This window comes from Camelina sativa, chromosome 13, assembly GCF_000633955.1.
Source record: "Camelina sativa cultivar DH55 chromosome 13, Cs, whole genome shotgun sequence".
NCBI lineage: Eukaryota > Viridiplantae > Streptophyta > Magnoliopsida > Brassicales > Brassicaceae > Camelina > Camelina sativa.
In genome coordinates, this window is record NC_025697.1 from 11,748,227 (window position 1) to 11,767,270 (window position 19,044).

At 36.6% G+C, this 19,044-nt stretch overlaps 2 protein-coding genes across 4 annotated transcripts in view; both read left to right on the top strand.

The window, feature by feature from the left end:
• The window catches only part of LOC104736490 (pathogenesis-related protein 5), a 7,360-nt gene continuing 4,832 nt past the window's right edge, over positions 16,517–19,044 (top strand). The window contains exons 1-2 of one of the 2 annotated variants that reach the window (XR_759581.2): positions 16,517–16,636; positions 16,932–17,079. The gene's annotated coding sequence lies outside the window, so the exon portion shown is untranslated. Of the gene's footprint in view, positions 16,637–16,931; positions 17,080–19,044 lie in introns of those variants that run through there. The other variant, XM_019234860.1, reaches the window with a different exon arrangement.
• Positions 17,890–19,040, top strand: LOC104736485. Of its 2 annotated transcripts, none has more exons than XM_010456480.2 (2): positions 17,890–17,994; positions 18,318–19,040. In XM_010456480.2, the coding sequence occupies exon 2, from the start codon at positions 18,339–18,341 to the stop codon at positions 18,786–18,788; it is 450 nt and encodes a 149-aa protein (XP_010454782.1). In that variant the 5' UTR covers positions 17,890–17,994; positions 18,318–18,338; the 3' UTR covers positions 18,789–19,040. The 2 variants fall into 2 exon arrangements, with proteins under 2 accessions (XP_010454782.1, XP_010454781.1); XM_010456479.2 differs by having other exon boundaries at positions 17,892–17,994; positions 18,283–19,040.

Sequence of the window (19,044 nt, forward strand, 5' to 3'; positions counted from 1 at the left end):
AAATGTTGACTTTGAAATCGGCACTATTTTTTAAATTGGGTGTGAAATTTAAACCGTCGATGCTTTTTCATATTCGATTTAGATCTCGTATTTTCTAGGCTCTGTTTAACCAATAGTTCTGATCCAAAAATTCTCTACAACGGCAAAGGATGGTTCAGAGAGGAACAAATCGTGAATCATCATCATCATCATCAACGACTACGATTATAGTAGATGATGATGATCGTTCCTTGTTTTTCGCCAATGGTTTTGGGACAAAAAGCATCGATGGTTTCAAAAGAAACGGAAATTTTTTTTTTTGCAACATCACAGGTAAAGGGTGTCAAACCTGGGTTTTTTTAATTAAAAAATACACACGTTACCACTAGGCTACGACGACAGATCAACAATGTTCAGTAAACCGATTGTATATATACGTTTAAAAACGTCTGACTAATATTTAACGCCAGCTAAAAATTCTGTAACGGAACACGCTCAAGTCTTGGTTGAAATCTACTATCGATTTAAAGATAAGATTTTATTTGACAATAATTTAATATATTGGGTATTTTACTCCAACCAAAAACTATTGGGTTTCAAATGTCCAAATAAAAATAAGATGATAAATAATGTATCTTTATTATGAAATAGCTAAAAAATACTCCCTTTGTCCCTTAGAGCATCTACATTGGTCATCTCATTGAAATGTCTTTAAAAATAATAATAATAATAATAATAGTGTCTCTAGATGTTTGAACAGTAGAAATAATATCTAGGCAGAGACATTTTACATCCTCAAATCATGGGATGTCTTAAACTTTAATCTTAATATATTTTTAAGACATTTGTATCAGTATGACCGATAATAATGATCTTAGAGATTGATGTTTGAGGAGTTTTACACAAATTAAGAGATAACAATTATTAAATTTAAATACAATATTGTTTTTTTATTAAAAAGTATTATATATTTAAAGACCAATAACTATTAAGATTTTCAATTTTTTTTGATGATTATTTCTTGAAATTTACAAAAAATTAATACTAATTAACTATAAGTGGTAGAACATCAATCTTTGTTAGACATGGAAAGACTAGCCCTGGACATTCGGATTTTCGGATCGGATCGGATCGGATTATTCGGGTTTCGGTTTTTTCGTATTGAGTTGTATATAATCCGATTAGAATCCGAATATAGTTTGGATCGGATCGGTTCGGATTATTTCGGATTTGGATCGGTTTTCAATTTTTTTTAAGAATCCGAAGAAATCCGAATGATAACTATAATCAGATTAAAATCCGCATTATAATCTGAATTATACTAAGAACCCGAACTATCTGAACCAATCCGAATAAACTACATTCAAAACTAGCCTAACAAATCCTTTAAAGTTTAAACCAAACAATTCACAAGTTCATAATCATGTTCATAAACTAAACAAAGTACTCCATCTCCAAGTTTCAAAATCCAAACCATAAAACTGAAATAACAAATAAGTTCCAAAGGGAAAGACTGAAAAAAACTGAAACACAAGCGATGTAAGTTCACTGATCCAAACACAATTCCAACTTCCAAGCATTCTTGATTCCTCTCTCAATCAGTTCAAACGTGGAATAATGTAGAAAAGAACCTGTGTAAAACACTAAAACAAAAAAACTTGATTCAAACGAAGGAACAAGAAGAAAGCTGCAGAACATAAACCACTTAAAAATCATCGAATTTTTTTATTAAAAACTGACTTTTGGATCGGGTTTTAAGAAATTAAAAGTACCAGGGACATGACTCATGAGCAACTCGAGGCTCTGTATAAACCACTTTTAAAGCGCTGAAAATAAGTTAAAGAGGTGAGACTTGTTCATACCGTATTATTTGTCTACTTCTAGTAGATAAGAGACTTCTCAATTCAGCTCCCCAACTTGCATTGAGACTCAAACTCTAAAAGAAAATTAAATTAGACAAAGTTAATAAGTACACTAATACTCAAATGCACAATTGAAAAATGATAGAATGAAAAGGACTTACCTCTCTGAAGACTATCCTGCAACTCAATTTCAGCAAGCATTTGCTGAGTAGTAACCACTCCTTGCTCACTCAACTGAATCTCACTCTTTAACCACTGCTCACTACACATGAGAACCTCAAGCATGTAATGACTCAAGCAACTCCTAAATGGTTCTAGGATTCTATTACTATTGCTGAAAGCAGATTCAGATGCAACAGAAGACACTTGCATAGCAAGCACATCCTTTTCTATTGAAGCTAAAATAGGATACTTGGCACCATTGATCCTCCACCATCCCAAGACATCAAATGGTATCCCAAGCTGGTTAGTTTTCGGATTTTTCACTTTCTCCTTCAGATATAGCTCCAACTCCGTACTTGCATCTTGAAAACCTATCTCATATACCATCTCTTTGTACATAGTGTCCATCCTTTGATATTCAAGATCACTATCGAGATCCATTTTGTGATCAATATCACTTTAAGATGATGTTGCAGTCGACTGTGACTGAGAGAATGAAACAACCATTGTCGCATCAATACTATACTCTTCAAACAGCTTTTCCAAAACATCATTGACTGACTTGCTAAGCTCCTTTGATTCTGAACTATCTTTACCATATAGCATATCAAAGCACATACCAGCAAACTTCATTTTGTTCCTCGGATCAAACACACTAGCTACAATTAGCATCTTATTTATTTTCTGCAATCCACCCCAGTACTTATCGAACTTGTCTCTCATAGCCTTTGCCTTTAAGTTGAGCTTCTCATCAGAATTATTGCTCAATGCTATAAGATTCCTTTCTATGGTAACAATCTCATTGTAACACTTATGAGAGCAGACAGTAGAAGATGCTGAAACCACTAAGGTTGAGTTGTAGAAGACGACCAGAAACCTAACTAGCCTCTCTATTTCATCCCAGTCTTCTTTAGTTGGTGGCCCACTCCTCGGTTTTCCATCAACAATTTCACAGAAGTAATCATTATACAGCTTATCTTCAGCCTCCATCCTATCAAAAGCCAACCTGAATTTCAAAGCTCTTGTTAACATAAGAAAAGTTGAATTCCATCTAGTTTGTCAGTCCAATGACAAACTTCCCCTTGTCATTTTTCCTGATTCAACCTTCTGCTCAAAGGCTTCGAGTCTTTTACTTGAAGATCGAACATACTGAACACCATTTCGAATGGCCTCCACACGCTTATTAAGATCATGCAAACCATCCCTCACAACTAAATTAATGATGTGAGCACAGCAACGTAAATGCATGAACTTTCCACCAAACACAAATGCATCATTTCCTACTAAGTTGAACGTTTCTTTGAACTTCTTCAGAGCATTGGTGTTGGCAGTAGCATTGTCAACTGTTATTGTGAAGATCTTCCTTATTCCCCATTCTGCCAAACAGTCAAGAAGGACAAAACTTATTGTTGACCCTGTATGGTCAAAGACGTGCTTAAACCCAATGATCATCTTCCTTAGGTGCCAATTTGCATCAACAAAGTGTGTTGTGATGACCATGTAGCTAGCTCCTGTCGTAGGTGCAACCCATATATCCGTTGTCAGAGAAATCCTTTGCTTATTAGCAGCAATAACCTTCATCATTTCTGCTTTCTTCTTCACATAAGTTTCCACAATGTCCCTAGTAGCTGTTCTTCGAGAGTGAGGTTTGTGAAGATTAACTTTTATGCAGAAGTTTTTCCAAGCCAAACTTTCAATAAATGAAAGTGGCAATTCACCGAGAACAAGCATTTCATTAGATGCTTCCCTAAACACATCTTCAGTAACTTTGGACAGCTGCAAACTATCATTAGTAGGATTTATAACATGTTGAGTCTGACTTCTGCATTCTTTCCAGACCTTGCATTCCTTGCAGATTCCGAGATGATTTTTCAGACAAGTAGTTCCATTAGTTGTCGCACAACCCATCTCTCTAGTACAATAATGACAACGACATCTATCTTTCTCTCCTACGAGTCTTGTAAAATGATCTCATACCCATGACCTTGGTATTACCCTAGTCTTCTTCTTCTTATCCATCGTAGCCTTAGGAATTGAACCATCGACTTCTTCTTTCCTTTTGTTCCTAGTTTCATGACTTGTGTGACCAGTTTTAGGAGATTGAGACTTTACTTCTTCTCCATCTTTTTCATTTCCAAAGTCATTTGCGGGTTTAGGTGAGGAAGAATCCATCTGCGGGTTTAAGAAAAGTAGAAAACCAATCAATCACAACTAAATAACACTGTCACATAATAACTTCACTAACATCCACATACTATGTTAAACAAAACCAATCAATCACGGTATTACTTCACAAAGTCACAAACAGTTACACTATTTTTTTTAAAACCAATCCATTACACTATCACATTATTACTTCACAAACAGTCATGAACTATGTTTAAAAAAACAAATCAATCACAACATCACTTCACAAACAGTAAAAAAATAGAGATTATGACAAACATTTTACAAAAACGTTTGTAGCTAGCTCCTGTAAAATCAAACAAGGATTTGTGAAAGCATATGTTCCTATTCCTACTACTACTTTCAAACTTTCAAGCAACCCACGACCAGATAAAACTTAAAAAACAGATCTAAAGTTCTGAACTTTGAACAAAAGATAAAGCTTCACATATACTTCAAAGGGAGAAACTAGAAACTAGAAACCATGAAATTAAAGAAAGCTTAAATAGGAGAAAACGAAAGCAGAGAAGAAAGTACCTCTGAGTGATTCCTTGACGCAATTGACAGGGGATAAGGGATTGACGGCACTCGTTATCAACTAGGGTTTCTAGTGTGGAAATTGGGATTTGCATCTCAATATAAAGCAAGGGAACTAGGGCTGAGTTGTTGAGAGGCAGTCCGTAGTCGGAAAAAGTTTTCTGTCGAGACTTGAGAAGGATCGAGAGAGTGAGAGTCGAGACAAAAGAAAAGGAGGTTTGGGGTGTTGAAGGACAAAACAAAACTGTATATATATGTATGTATATAGAATTAACAAGGTGTCCTTGGTTTAGCGGATAACCGATCGGATTTCAGTTCGGATCGGTTTATATCCGAAATCCGATTCACAATCCAAAAATAAACCGATCGGTTTTTACACAGTATCCGAATCCGATCAAAATCGGGTTTTTCGGATCGGTTTAATCGGATTCGGTTTATTTGCTCAGGGCTAGGAAAGACTACATAACAGTAGAAATAATGTCTAGGCAGAGACATTTTACATCCTCAAATCATGGGATGTCTTAAACTTTAATCTTAAACCGATAATGATGATCTTAGAGATTGATGTTTGAGGAGTTTTACACAAATTAAGAGATAATGATTATTAAATTTAAATACAATATTGTTTTTTTTTATTAAAAAGTATTATATATTTATAGACCAATAACTATTAAGATTTTCAAATTTTCTTGATGATTATTTCTTGAAATTTACAAAAAATTAATACTAATTAACTATAAGTGGTAGAATATCAATCTTTGTTAGACATGGAAAGACTACATAACATCTATCTTCAAGAGAGAGACAAACAGAGTATATATTAAATTTTGTAAGTTACAAATTTCATTGCAAAAGATATATTTTAATATAATAACATAATTTATCTTATAAAAACGAGAATAAAGAAAATTTTATTTCAGCTATATATAAACGATCAATAGGTCACAGTAAATTTTCAAATTTGAGCATAGTTTTTTTTCGTTAATTTATGACAAGATTGTTGAAAATATATGATCTAATATTAGTATGATATGATTGGACAAGTTCTCCTAGCAATACACGAATCTACGATGAACAACTATGCATGCACTACAAATTTTGGTTTGTACAGATTTTGATTTTGGTTCGAAGCTAAATTACCTCAAAAATAACTAGTACTGATCAGACGACAAAAAAAATAAAATAATAACTAGTACTGATCCATAATAGTGATTATAATTGTTATAAAAATATTGTTACTTAATCGTAACTAATTACCACAAAAATAGTTAGTAACTAATTACCACAAATTTAGTTACGATCCAAAATAGTGAGTATATTTGTCACAAAATATGGTTATCTATTAGTAGCAATTTATCAAAAACTTTATTAATATCTAAAGTTGTCACTATTTTTTACAAATGGCTATATTTTTACTACGAGATTTTATATTTAAATTTTGTCTCTAATTAGTAAATTATCATCACAAATTTTTGCTACAAATTATGTTCATGACATATATCGAAGCTATATCTTCGATAGTCTGTAGTGATGCAACTCTAAATTCTCAATAAACTTTGCATATTAATCTATAAGGAATTACATTTTCTGAGACTCAAAATTCAAATTTGGTGTAAAATTATTAATAAAAATTTAGAATATATCTTTTTTTTTCACAAGTGTGTTGTTTTATTAGAAAAGCAAACTTTGACAAGCCAAAATATCTTACAAAGGAAAGCCCAAAGTCTAAAAGTCCAAAAACCTAAAAGCCCAGATAAGAAAACCCTAGACTGAAGGAAAATCGATGTACAACACATAGTACATGTGACAAATAGAAAACGATTTGGATGACACGTGGAAAGTTGAAGAGAAGGGAGTCTCGTACACCGGCAGAATATTGTTACGCCGGAAAGCTTTAACTCCGGCCATATTCGCCGGAAAGTTGCTATAGATCTCAAGCTTCACCCAGAGAATTAAAGGCGAGATTCCAAATAAGGTTTGATGAGAATATGACTCCACTTTATGGAGAACTTTTCATCTTCATCTTCAATCAAACTTATAATCTTCAAGGAACTTGTGCTAGGATTAATCCATCGAGCATGTCTTTATTATGCAAACATAAGAATCACCAGAAATCAAACCAACCCAAATGATTCAACAAGCGTCAGCAATGAGAAAGACAAACAATTGCTCTAATTTCATCAAAATCAGACCAAGACACCAAATTAAACTTCAATCCACATCTAAAAAGTTGATCTTTAAAATGAAAAAAACCCAAGAAGCTCAAAGATCAAACTAAACCCTTTAGAAGAAAGGAGGATTGAAGAATTACAAATCTAGATCAAAGGAATGAAAAAGAGAAATCAAAGTCAAGCAAACCCGAAGCAGATTAGAATCGAACGAGATCAAAAACTAAAAACTAAAGCCGGAAGAATTCCGGGAACAAAGCTTGCAAGAACCACCACTGCTAGAGAAAGCCAGCCACCATCGGAAAACCATAAGCCGGACATCGTTGCATAGAAAGCCAACGTATGCCGGAGTCAGAAGCCGGACATCGTTGCATAGAAAGCCAACGCATGCCAGAGCCAAAATCCGAACACCATGACTAATGAAGCCATCGATGGAAGATAAGATCTCACAAGAAATTTCTCTCTCTGAACGATTGAGAGAGCGAAGAGAGAGAAAGTTTTTTTTTATTTTAGAATATATCTAAAAGTGGAATTTTAAATAGCTCATTTTGGACAGATAAATTAAATAAAATGTATGTAACTTTTTATTGAAAAGAATTAAAGAACCAAAAAAGGAGAAATTTTGAGGAAAGTGGTACCTTTTCAGAACACCAGAGGCCCACTACATGCCCACCAACTATCTGTGACGTTCATCTTTATTTATTTCACAGCTGATTCGGCAACGGTATATTCCTCGAGGGTTTCCCACCAGCACAATATTGCTATATCTCTTATTATCTATACTAGTATTTTTGCAGCAGTTTTTGCATTTAATGCATTGATTTTAATATTATTTACCAAAAATTTCAAATTAATTTTAAGTAAGGTTTGAAAAAATATAGAAATCTTTCTATCTCTCTCAAACATAAATATATAATTCCTATAATTGTTAATTGTTAATTAAAAAAAAATTCTTCGTTGGGAAAGTAACGGATGGCGATCTCGGCGATTCGATTCGCTTTTTGAATGAGTGGCTTCGACGAGCTTGGGAAACAGAAAGAGGGACTTTCTCGTTCTCCGGTGAGGGAGGATGGTTGGGGTCAGACCGGAAATCTGATCGTGATTTTCGAAACGAATCTCCCTCCGGTTTGGGATCTTATTTCTTTCAATGGAGATTCGATGCGATTGGGATTTGGAGATTTGGCATGGCTGGATATCTCGATTCGATTCGAGGATATTGGTAGAATCGGGTTTGAAGGTTCGTTTTCGATTTTGGATTCTGTTTGGGGTGTGTTGGTCTTAAAAACGGAGATATCGTTTATGGGAGTTTTGGGGTTGGTTCTCTGGTTGTCAGGATGTTATTCTCAGCTGATACGCGGATTGGGATTTGTTTGGGCTATGATTGTGGATTTTAGATTTCGTCTTTGGTTGATTGGAGTATCTCCGGAATTATATCAGCGTATCAGGATTGATATAGGGGTATTTATCTGGGGACTGGGTTTTACTCGACAACACCGTCTTTCATTTTCTCACTTCCTTCTACTTTCTTTCAGTGGTGATTTGCGGTGGTTAGTAGCGGATAGAGCTTGGTTTTTGAGGCTAGTGATTTCTTCAATGTCTCAATCAGCGATTATGAAGGGCAAGGGTTCGCTGATGCGTACGGAAGTTGTAAAAATATCAAACTCGGTCTTGGCTCAGAGGATTCAACAATTTGATCTCACACTCATAGGGAGACTGATGAATCCAGGGGTGCAACGGATTGAGTCTTTGCTATCCACCATGCCCAAGATATGGAAGCTTGAAGACAAAGTGGTGGGAGCTGATTTGGGTCAAGGAACTTTCCAGTTCAATTTTGCGGATGCGGATGATCTTCAAGGGGTTCTTCAGAATGGTCCTTACCATTTTGATAGTTGGATGCTTTCCTTGGTTAAGTGGGATCCCATTGTATCTCCTACTAATCCTTCTGCCATCAACTTTTGGGTGAGAGTTTCTGGCATTCCGATGCATCTGTGGGAGGTTGCTACTTTGGAGGCCATTGGCAAGAAGATTGGTATAATCCGAGATATTGATGGAGAATTTGGGAGCGTTTGTGTTACGGTAAATGGCTTTAATCCTATTGTTTTCAAGTTGTTGGTGCCGTTCGAATCTGGAGATGAAGTGGTGGTGACTCTTGAGTANCTAAAAACTAAAGCCGGAAGAATTCCGGGAACAAAGCTTGCAAGAACCACCACTGCTAGAGAAAGCCAGCCACCATCGGAAAACCATAAGCCGGACATCGTTGCATAGAAAGCCAACGTATGCCGGAGTCAGAAGCCGGACATCGTTGCATAGAAAGCCAACGCATGCCAGAGCCAAAATCCGAACACCATGACTAATGAAGCCATCGATGGAAGATAAGATCTCACAAGAAATTTCTCTCTCTGAACGATTGAGAGAGCGAAGAGAGAGAAAGTTTTTTTTTATTTTAGAATATATCTAAAAGTGGAATTTTAAATAGCTCATTTTGGACAGATAAATTAAATAAAATGTATGTAACTTTTTATTGAAAAGAATTAAAGAACCAAAAAAGGAGAAATTTTGAGGAAAGTGGTACCTTTTCAGAACACCAGAGGCCCACTACATGCCCACCAACTATCTGTGACGTTCATCTTTATTTATTTCACAGCTGATTCGGCAACGGTATATTCCTCGAGGGTTTCCCACCAGCACAATATTGCTATATCTCTTATTATCTATACTAGTATTTTTGCAGCAGTTTTTGCATTTAATGCATTGATTTTAATATTATTTACCAAAAATTTCAAATTAATTTTAAGTAAGGTTTGAAAAAATATAGAAATCTTTCTATCTCTCTCAAACATAAATATATAATTCCTATAATTGTTAATTGTTAATTAAAAAAAAATTCTTCGTTGGGAAAGTAACGGATGGCGATCTCGGCGATTCGATTCGCTTTTTGAATGAGTGGCTTCGACGAGCTTGGGAAACAGAAAGAGGGACTTTCTCGTTCTCCGGTGAGGGAGGATGGTTGGGGTCAGACCGGAAATCTGATCGTGATTTTCGAAACGAATCTCCCTCCGGTTTGGGATCTTATTTCTTTCAATGGAGATTCGATGCGATTGGGATTTGGAGATTTGGCATGGCTGGATATCTCGATTCGATTCGAGGATATTGGTAGAATCGGGTTTGAAGGTTCGTTTTCGATTTTGGATTCTGTTTGGGGTGTGTTGGTCTTAAAAACGGAGATATCGTTTATGGGAGTTTTGGGGTTGGTTCTCTGGTTGTCAGGATGTTATTCTCAGCTGATACGCGGATTGGGATTTGTTTGGGCTATGATTGTGGATTTTAGATTTCTTCTTTGGTTGATTGGAGTATCTCCGGAATTATATCAGCGTATCAAGATTGATATAGGGGTATTTATCTGGGGACTGGGTTTTACTCGACAACACCGTCTTTCATTTTCTCACTTCCGTCTACTTTCTTTCAGTGGTGATTTGCGGTGGTTAGTAGCGGATAGAGCTTGGTTTTTGAGGCTAGTGATTTCTTCAATGTCTCAATCAGCGATTATGAAGGGTAAGGGCTCGCTGATGCGTACGGAAGTTGTAAAAATATCAAACTCGGTCTTGGCTCAGAGGATTCAACAGTTTGATCTCACACTCATAGGGAGACTGATGAATCCAGGGGTGCAACGGATTGAGTCTTTGCTATCCACCATGCCCAAGATATGGAAGCTTGAAGACAAAGTGGTGGGAGCTGATTTGGGTCAAGGAACTTTCCAGTTCAATTTTGCGGATGCGGATGATCTTCAAGGGGTTCTTCAGAATGGTCCTTACCATTTTGATAGTTGGATGCTTTCCTTGGTTAAGTGGGATCCCATTGTATCTCCTACTAATCCTTCTGCCATCAACTTTTGGGTGAGAGTTTCTGGCATTCCGATGCANAGATCATAGTCCAATTTTAGCAACTTGTTTGACGGCGGTCTGGAGGAGACAAAGACAATTTCGGTTTGATAAGCGGTGGTTGGGTAAGGAGGGATTGACTGGAGCGGTTGAGTCTGGTTGGAATCGGACATGGAATTTTAGGATTCCGGGTTTTGTTGATAAATTAAGGAATTGTAGGAATTCGATTTCCTGGTGGAGGAAAAATAATGTCAGTACTGGCCCATCAATTATTTCTTCTTTGAAGACTGCTCTGCATGATGCGAAGATGGATGACTCGGTTTCGCTGGAAGATATTCGGGGAATTGAGAGGAAATTGAAAGAGGCATACCGGGATGAGGAGATTTATTGGCAACAAAAGAGCAGAAAATTTTGGCTAAGGGTTGGGGATAAAAACACTTCATATTTTCACGCATCCACTAAACAAAGGCGGGTTCGGAATAGGATAATTGGTTTATTTGGTGCCAATAACGTTTGGGATGAATCAGCGTCGGGTATGGAACATATAGCTACAACATATTTTGAGGATCTGTTCAAGAAATCCGACGGTGGAGGTATTTCTGAGATGCTACAAGCAATTGATCCGATTGTTACGGCAGGTATGAACAGAGATCTTATCAGGGATATCTCGGAAAGGGAAGTCAGACAAGCTCTGTTTGCTATGCATCCGGAGAAAACTCCAGGTCCTGATGGGATGACAGCTTTGTTTTTCCAAAGATTTCGGTCTTCTCTCAAAGGAGATTTAGTGGCTCTAATTAAAGAGTTTTTTCGCACTGGCAGTTTTGATCCGCTTTTAAATGAGACCAATATTTGTCTTATTCCTAAAGTGGATCGGCCTCAGCGGATGGCGGAGTTTAGACCTATAAGCTTATGTAATGTGAGCTATAAGATTATTTCAAAAGTGTTGTGTTTCCGTCTGAAACGTCTATTGCCTCGTTTGGTTTCAGAAACTCAATCAGCTTTTGTTTCTGGACGGTTAATTACTGATAACATCCTGGTGGCTCAAGAGATGTTTCACGGATTAAATACTAATAGTAGGTGTAATTCGGAATTTTTGGCATTTAAAACGGATATGAGTAAGGCATATGATCGGGTAGAGTGGGATTTTCTGGAGGCGGTTTTGGTCAAGTTAGGATTTGATAGGAGATGAATTTCGTGGATTATGTGGTGTGTATCGTCAGTGTCGTACCAAGTTCTTTTGAATGGTCAGCCCAGAGGGTTTATTAGACCTCAGAGGGGGTTACGACAAGGGGACCCTCTATCTCCATATTTATTTATTCTTTGCACAGAGGTCTTGATAGCTAATATTAAGAAGGCTGAAAGGGAGAAAAAATTGACGGGTATTACCATCGCCCGTGGTAGTCCTACTGTCTCGCATTTGCTGTTTGCGGATGATAGCCTGTTCTTTTGCAAAGCAACTGCCCAGGAATGTAGGACGGTTATGGATATAATCGGTACCTATGGCAGAGCTTCAGGTCAAGAGGTCAATCTGGCTAAATCATCTATTATGTTTGGCAAAAAGGTTACTCCGGATATTCGATCCCAGTTAAAGTTAGTTATTGGGATTTCTAAGGAGGGTGGCATGGGTTCTTACTTGGGTATTCCTGAGAATCTTCAAGGATCGAAAACTAAGGTGTTTAGCTACGTTAAGGATCGGCTAGATGATCGTGTTAATGGCTGGTCTGCAAAGTGTTTGTCGAAGGGTGGCAAGGAAATTATGATTAAATCAGTGGCTTTGGCATTACCTACCCATGTTATGTCGTGTTATAAGCTACCTCAGGAACTAACATCTAAATTAACAAGTGCAATTTCCACTTTCTGGTGGAAGTCCAATGACAAAGCTCGTGGTATGCATTGGGTTGCGTGGGACAAACTATGTAAAGATAAAGCTGAAGGGGGACTTGGCTTCCGAGCTCTGGAACAATTTAATGAGGCTATGTTGGCCAAACAGTTTTGGCGTCTAATTCAATACCCAACGTCTTTAATGGCTAAGGTGATGAAAAGTCGATATTTCAGGAACAAACATCCTCTTATGGCAAAAAAACCATATAATCCGTCCTTTGCTTGGAGAAGTATTTATTCCATCAAGGGATTGGTGGAGCAGGGGGCGCGATGGGCGGTAGGCTCTGGCAATTCCATTTCGGTTTGGCGTGATCCATGGATACCGGATATTCGCCCTAGACCGGCGAATGGTCGAGGGAGGTTGTGGCTTCCGAGTTTAATGGTTAATCATTTAATTAACCCGGAGACTAAGAATTGGCATCTACCTACTTTGGAGGAGTTTTTTGATCCGGGGGATATACAACTAATCCAGAGTATGCCGGTTAGTAGAACTCATCAACCGGATAGATTAATATGGCATTATACTAAATCTGGGAAATATTCGGTCAAATCAGGTTACCGGTTAGCTCGGGAATTAATTATGGATGTAGAGTATGGGCCGACGTGTACGGCTTTGCGGGCCCAATCGTGGAAACTTGATGTACCGTCCAAGATCCAACACTTTTTTTGGCAGATTGGTTCGGGTACTCTACCTGTGTTGGAGCGTCTTGCACATCGGGGTGTTCGTTGTGACACCGTGTGTAAGAGATGCGATTCTGCAGTGGAAACTATAAACCATGCGCTCTTTGAGTGCCCTAGGTCTCGATGTATTTGGGAGTTGTCGCCTATACGGATGGACCAGGGGGGTTTTCCATACACATCGATTTATGCGAATTTAGACTTTATTTTTTGGCGGGCGTCTTCGCAATCCGGGGTCTCGGATATCGGCATTCAACTACCTTGGATTATTTGGTCAGTTTGGAAAGATAGGAATAAAAAGGTTTTCCAGGGTATTGAGGTAGAATCTCTTGAGATTTTGAATCAAGCGGCTACGGATAAATTATTGTGGGAGGAGGCCAAGTCTTACTCAGTGAATTATCTGGATCCTCCGTCTTTTTCGGAGGACAGGGGTTCCTCTCCCCGATGCCAATTTGATGGTTCTTGGAAAGGTACAGATCCCTACCAGGGTTTGGGCTGGTGGTGCTGCAATGGAGAGCTTACAACGATCCTGTTGGGAGCACGGAGTCACCGTCGGAGTATATCACCTCTACATGCAGAATTACAAGCGCTGATCTGGGCTATGGAGTCTTTACTGGTGGCTGGAGTCGATTGTCAGGCTTTTGAGACGGATAGCGTAGAGCTAACGGCGATGGTGCAGACGCCGGAAGACTGGCCGGCTTTTTCTAATCTGCTGGAGGATTTCTCACTGCTTCGAAGTTCCTATACCTCCTTCACCCTCACCAGGATTCCACGAGACGCTAATGTCAGAGCCGATTGCCTAGCTCGATCTTCACGATCTCTACCTTCAGAATCTACCTTTGTAAACTCGTTTCCTCCTGTTTGGGCAACCAATCTTGGAGTTCTATTTTAATATTTATAGTTTGGTTGAAAAAAAAAAATATATATATATATAATTCCTTATTTCCTTTTCATTTTTATTTGAATTTATTTTTAAATGATCTGGAATTATTTTATAATATAAGTTAATAAAAATTGTGATTTTTTCCTGCATATGATGTAATACATTTTAAAAACGGACATATATTACTCAATTTACGAGAAATGCTCAACTTTTTAAAGAATTCTAAGTATTATAAATATTTAAATTTTATAAGAAGCGTCAATCTTATAAAATGCAAATGGTTACAATCTTAATAAATAACATATCAACTCAAGCTAATATTTATAATACAAAACAATAAATATAAAAAATTAACATTATATAGTGCGAATTAAAATATCTCTGGACGAAGTTATATAACGGGATGGGTTTGTCGATATTTATATAGATTAAAATTTTAATATCATTAATTTGGTGTTATACGGGTAAAACATCATTTCATTATTTTGTTAACACTATCGGTATTAGAGAATAAACATATCTAATTAAATTGATTAAATAAATATTATTTAAAAAACAAATTATATTATGGTATTATATAGTTTAAACTTTAAATCATAAAATTAAAAATTATTATACAATTGTAACATATTTAACCAACAAATAAAATTTATAACTTAAATATTTTAGTTATAAATAATTTGCACCGCGATATACCGCGGGTGTAATGTAGTTATTGGTACAACAACAACTCAATTACAAAAATTCCAAATAGACAAAAATATTATGGGCTGATCAAAAGTTTTCCACGGCATTAAGAAAATTTAAGATTTTGAAAAATCCACAAGCATCATGGTCCTAGTTAGGAATTGCATATCACAAAGTACTTGCAATTAACTTAGTTTCCTCACATCCATTGGAGAACTTGGAAGTGTTAACGACTTAGTAGCTAAAAAAGGTAGAGCAGTTTATGTCACTTGCATTGCATGTAGTTCATTTAGTTTCCCCAACTACTAGTAGGAACAATGGTAGGAGGCTTTTAGGGAAGCTAAGAAAATGGATTAATAAGATAAGCATTGAATTGGAAGTGCGTGACATGTTACCGTTACCATATTAATAAAGACTTTAGTTGACTTTGTTCTGAAAGAAATTTATATGTCTTATTTTAAACTACTATTATTGTTGGATCTGTCTTGAAGTAAGCATCCGTAGTACCTCATTCACGTGGGTTTATCGTCGAGTAGGTTAACACGTGGTTATACTTATATATCCATGAACGAACATAAGTGCGTCTGTGTAGCTAGCTCACTGATCTGAAGTCTGAACTATTAATATCATCCACTAAAATATCACTTTAAAATATATATATATATATATATATATTTTTAGTAACAAATTTATTTCGTTATCACTTATTTTAGTAACAAATGTCAATCAGTTTGTTGTCATCTAAGCGAGTTTATAACCTTTTTTTTTCAATTTTTTTGAAATTTGTTCACAACGATTAAGTTATTTCACTTTTTTCTTATTATATTTCTCACTTGAAATTTTAAGGTTTTAGTCAGGCCACTGGCCACAACAGGGTTTGCTTTCTAAAATTTTCTTTGTCTTTTTTGTTTTTTTTACATCAGTTGACAAAAATATTGGTCGGTGTACCTTCAGTGAAAAAGACAATTTCAGGTAATAGTAAATCTTTTAAATTTGCCAATGGGCTTTTAACTAAGCCCAAGTCCCGGTCAACTGACAACAAAAGGTCAAAATTTTGTGAGTATATTTCTTTTTAGAAGTTAAAAGGAAAAAAGATGTGAAGGAGCAGAGAAGACGGATGAAGTTAGGTTGGCCAAAGTCATCGCTCTACTCTCCCTTACCGTTTCTCCTTTTCTTTCGTTTTCCTCTTTTCTACGAAATTAACTAATACATGCTGTCAAAAAATAAAATGAAACTAATAAATAATGATTTAAAAAAAAATCTAATATGGCTAATCTCATTCACACAACTCAACACTAACCACCTACTAACCATATTTACCAAGTAAAAAAATGCAAAATATTCAAATATCATATTGAGTCGAATAGGTAAACTATAAGAAGATAAAAAAAATAGGTGAAATTTGGGTGGGAGGAGTTTTGTAATTTTTTGCCGCGTGGGATTTAGAGAAAGGATTTAAGATACTATAACCATTGAATTAGTGACACGTGATTTTATTTATCAGATACGACAAAACAAATTTCGAAATTTAAATAGACGAATTAGTTTGAAGTACACATATAACACCGTTAATTAACGGAGTTTAGATAATATAATCCGTTAAAAAAGACAGTGTTAGTTTTTCTATAATCTATAAATATCTTCATCCTCTTCCTCCCTCACTTTGTTCTTCCTTCGTCTTGCTTTCATTTCTCTCTCTCGAAGAGTGAAAATTAGGGTTTGGTTTGCTGCAGTATCTTCTCTCTCTTTCTCCAGGTAATCTCTCTCTCTCTCTCTCTCTCTCTCTCTCTCTCCTTCTCTTCCTTTGTGTATTTGCTTCTGGAATTTGTAATTTCCTCGGAGAATCTTCATTATTCTACAGTCAGATCTGGTAGCTTCATCTCGCAGCTTACAATTAGGATCTGTCTATGTTTTTGAATCATTTCAAATTTTGGATTTGTGAAGTAGAGGAATTGATTAGCTTAAATTTGTGGAGTGATCTACGTCTCTCAGATTGTACAACTTTTGGCTATGATATTGATGGTTTCTTCGGCTCTATTGGGTTCTGCAGAGTGTTAAAGGTTGTGTGTGTGGAGCTTTTCAGATCACAGAGAGACACAAAAAAAGATGGAGGTATTTGGAAAATCTCCCATGGTTACATCTGCACCCAATGTTATTTACTTGTCTGCAATTCTGGGTCGCGATTGCGATGGACCCAACCATGGTCACAAATGTGACTGGAAATGTGAGAATGAGATTGTTTGTGGGAATATGTACCGCTGCAAACTAACTGGCCTGACTCATGTCTGCGACAAGAACTGTAACCAGANGTACCTTCAGTGAAAAAACACAATTTTAGGTAATAAATAGTAAATCTTTTAAATTTGCCAATGGGCTTTTATTTTTAACTAGGCCCAAGTCTCCAGTCAACTGACAAAAAAAGTCAAAATTTTGTGAGTATATTTCTTTTTAGAAGTTAAAAGAAAAAAAAAAGGATGTGAAGGAGCAGAGAAGACGGATGAAGTTAGGTTGGCCAAAGTCATCGCTACTCTCTCCCTTACCGTTTCTCCTTTTCTTCCGTTTTCCTCTTTTTCTACGAAATTAATTAAACTAATAAATAATGATTTTTTTTTTTTTTTGTAAAATCTAATATGGCTAATCTCATTAACACAACTCAACACTAACCATCTTTACCAAGTTAAAAAAAATGCTAAATATTCAAATATCATATAGAGTCGAATAGGTAAACTATAAGAAGATAAAAAAAAAATAGGTGAAATTTGGGTGGGAGGAGTTTTGTACTTTTTTGCCGCGTGGGTTTAGAGAAAGGATATAAGATACCATTGAATTAATGACACGTGATTTTATTTATCAGATACGACAAAACAAATTTCGAAATTTAAATTGACGAATTAGTTTAAAGTACACATTCACCGTCAATTAACGGAGTTTAGATAATATTATCCGTTAAAAGACAGTGTTAGTTTTCTATAATCTATAAATATCTTCCATCTTCTTCCTCCCTCACTTTGTTCTTCCTTCGTCTTTGCTTTCATTTCTCTCTCTCTCTCTCTCTCGAAGAGTCAAAATTAGGGTTTGGTTTGCTGCAGTATCTTCTCTCTCTCTTTCTCCAGGTAATCTCTCTCTCTCTCTCTCTCTCCTTCTCTTCCTTTGTGTATTTGCTTCTGGAATTTTGTAATATCCTCGGAGAATCTTCATTATTCTACAGTCAGATCTGGTAGCTTCATCTCGCAGCTTACAATTAGGATCTGTCTATGTTTTTGAATCATTTCAAATTTTGGATGTTGTAAAGTAAAGGAATTGATTAGCTTAATTGTGGAGTGATCTACGTCTCTCTCAGATTGTACAACTTTTGGCTATGATGATATTGATGGTTTCTTCGGCTCTATTGGGTTCTGCAGAGTGTTAAAGGTTGTGTGTGTGTGGAGCTTTTCAGGTCACAGAGACACAAAAAAAGATGGAGGTATTTGGAAAATCTCCCATGGTTACATCTGCACCCAATGTTATTTACTTGTCTGCAATTCTGGGTCGCGATTGCGATGGACCCAACCATGGTCACAAATGTGACTGGAAATGTGAGAATGAGATTGTTTGTGGGAATATGTACCGCTGCAAACTAACTGGCCTGACTCATGTCTGCGACAAGAACTGTAACCAGAGGATTCTCTATGATAACCATAGCTCTCTGTGCCGTGCTAGCGGCCGGGTTTTCCCTCTCTCGTCGGTTGAGGAGCAGGCTGTGAGAGGTGTTCGGAGGAAGCTCGATGCGGAGAGTCATCCTTCTGAGAGCTGTTCGTTTAAGCGTCGTCGTCGTGATGCCCAGTTCCATGCTTCTCCTTTCGAGAGGTCTTTCTCTGCTGTGAGCCCCATCTGCAGCCCAGCTGGAGACGGGATGGAGTTGAGTTAGATCCATGTTGGTCTTCCTCAAAATTTCCTGAGACTGAGAGGCTCTTTATCTTAAGTAGAATAACTTCCCTTTCTCTTTCTTTTGAACAACTATGGATAAGAGAGACTTTGTGCTATTGCTCCAGCAGGGGGGTTCTAGGCATCCTCCCTGCCTTAAAAGAGAGCTTTATCTTAGTATTGTTGAATGTTGAACTCTATGTAGTACTTATGTAGGAGAGACTTTATAATTCTAATGCTTTATTTCTGGATCTTATTGA

Bases quoted from the DNA above. Each gene is read 5' to 3' on its own strand.
- LOC104736485 (XM_010456480.2), top strand. From the start codon at position 18,339: ATGGAGGTATTTGGAAAATCTCCCATGGTTACATCTGCACCCAATGTT.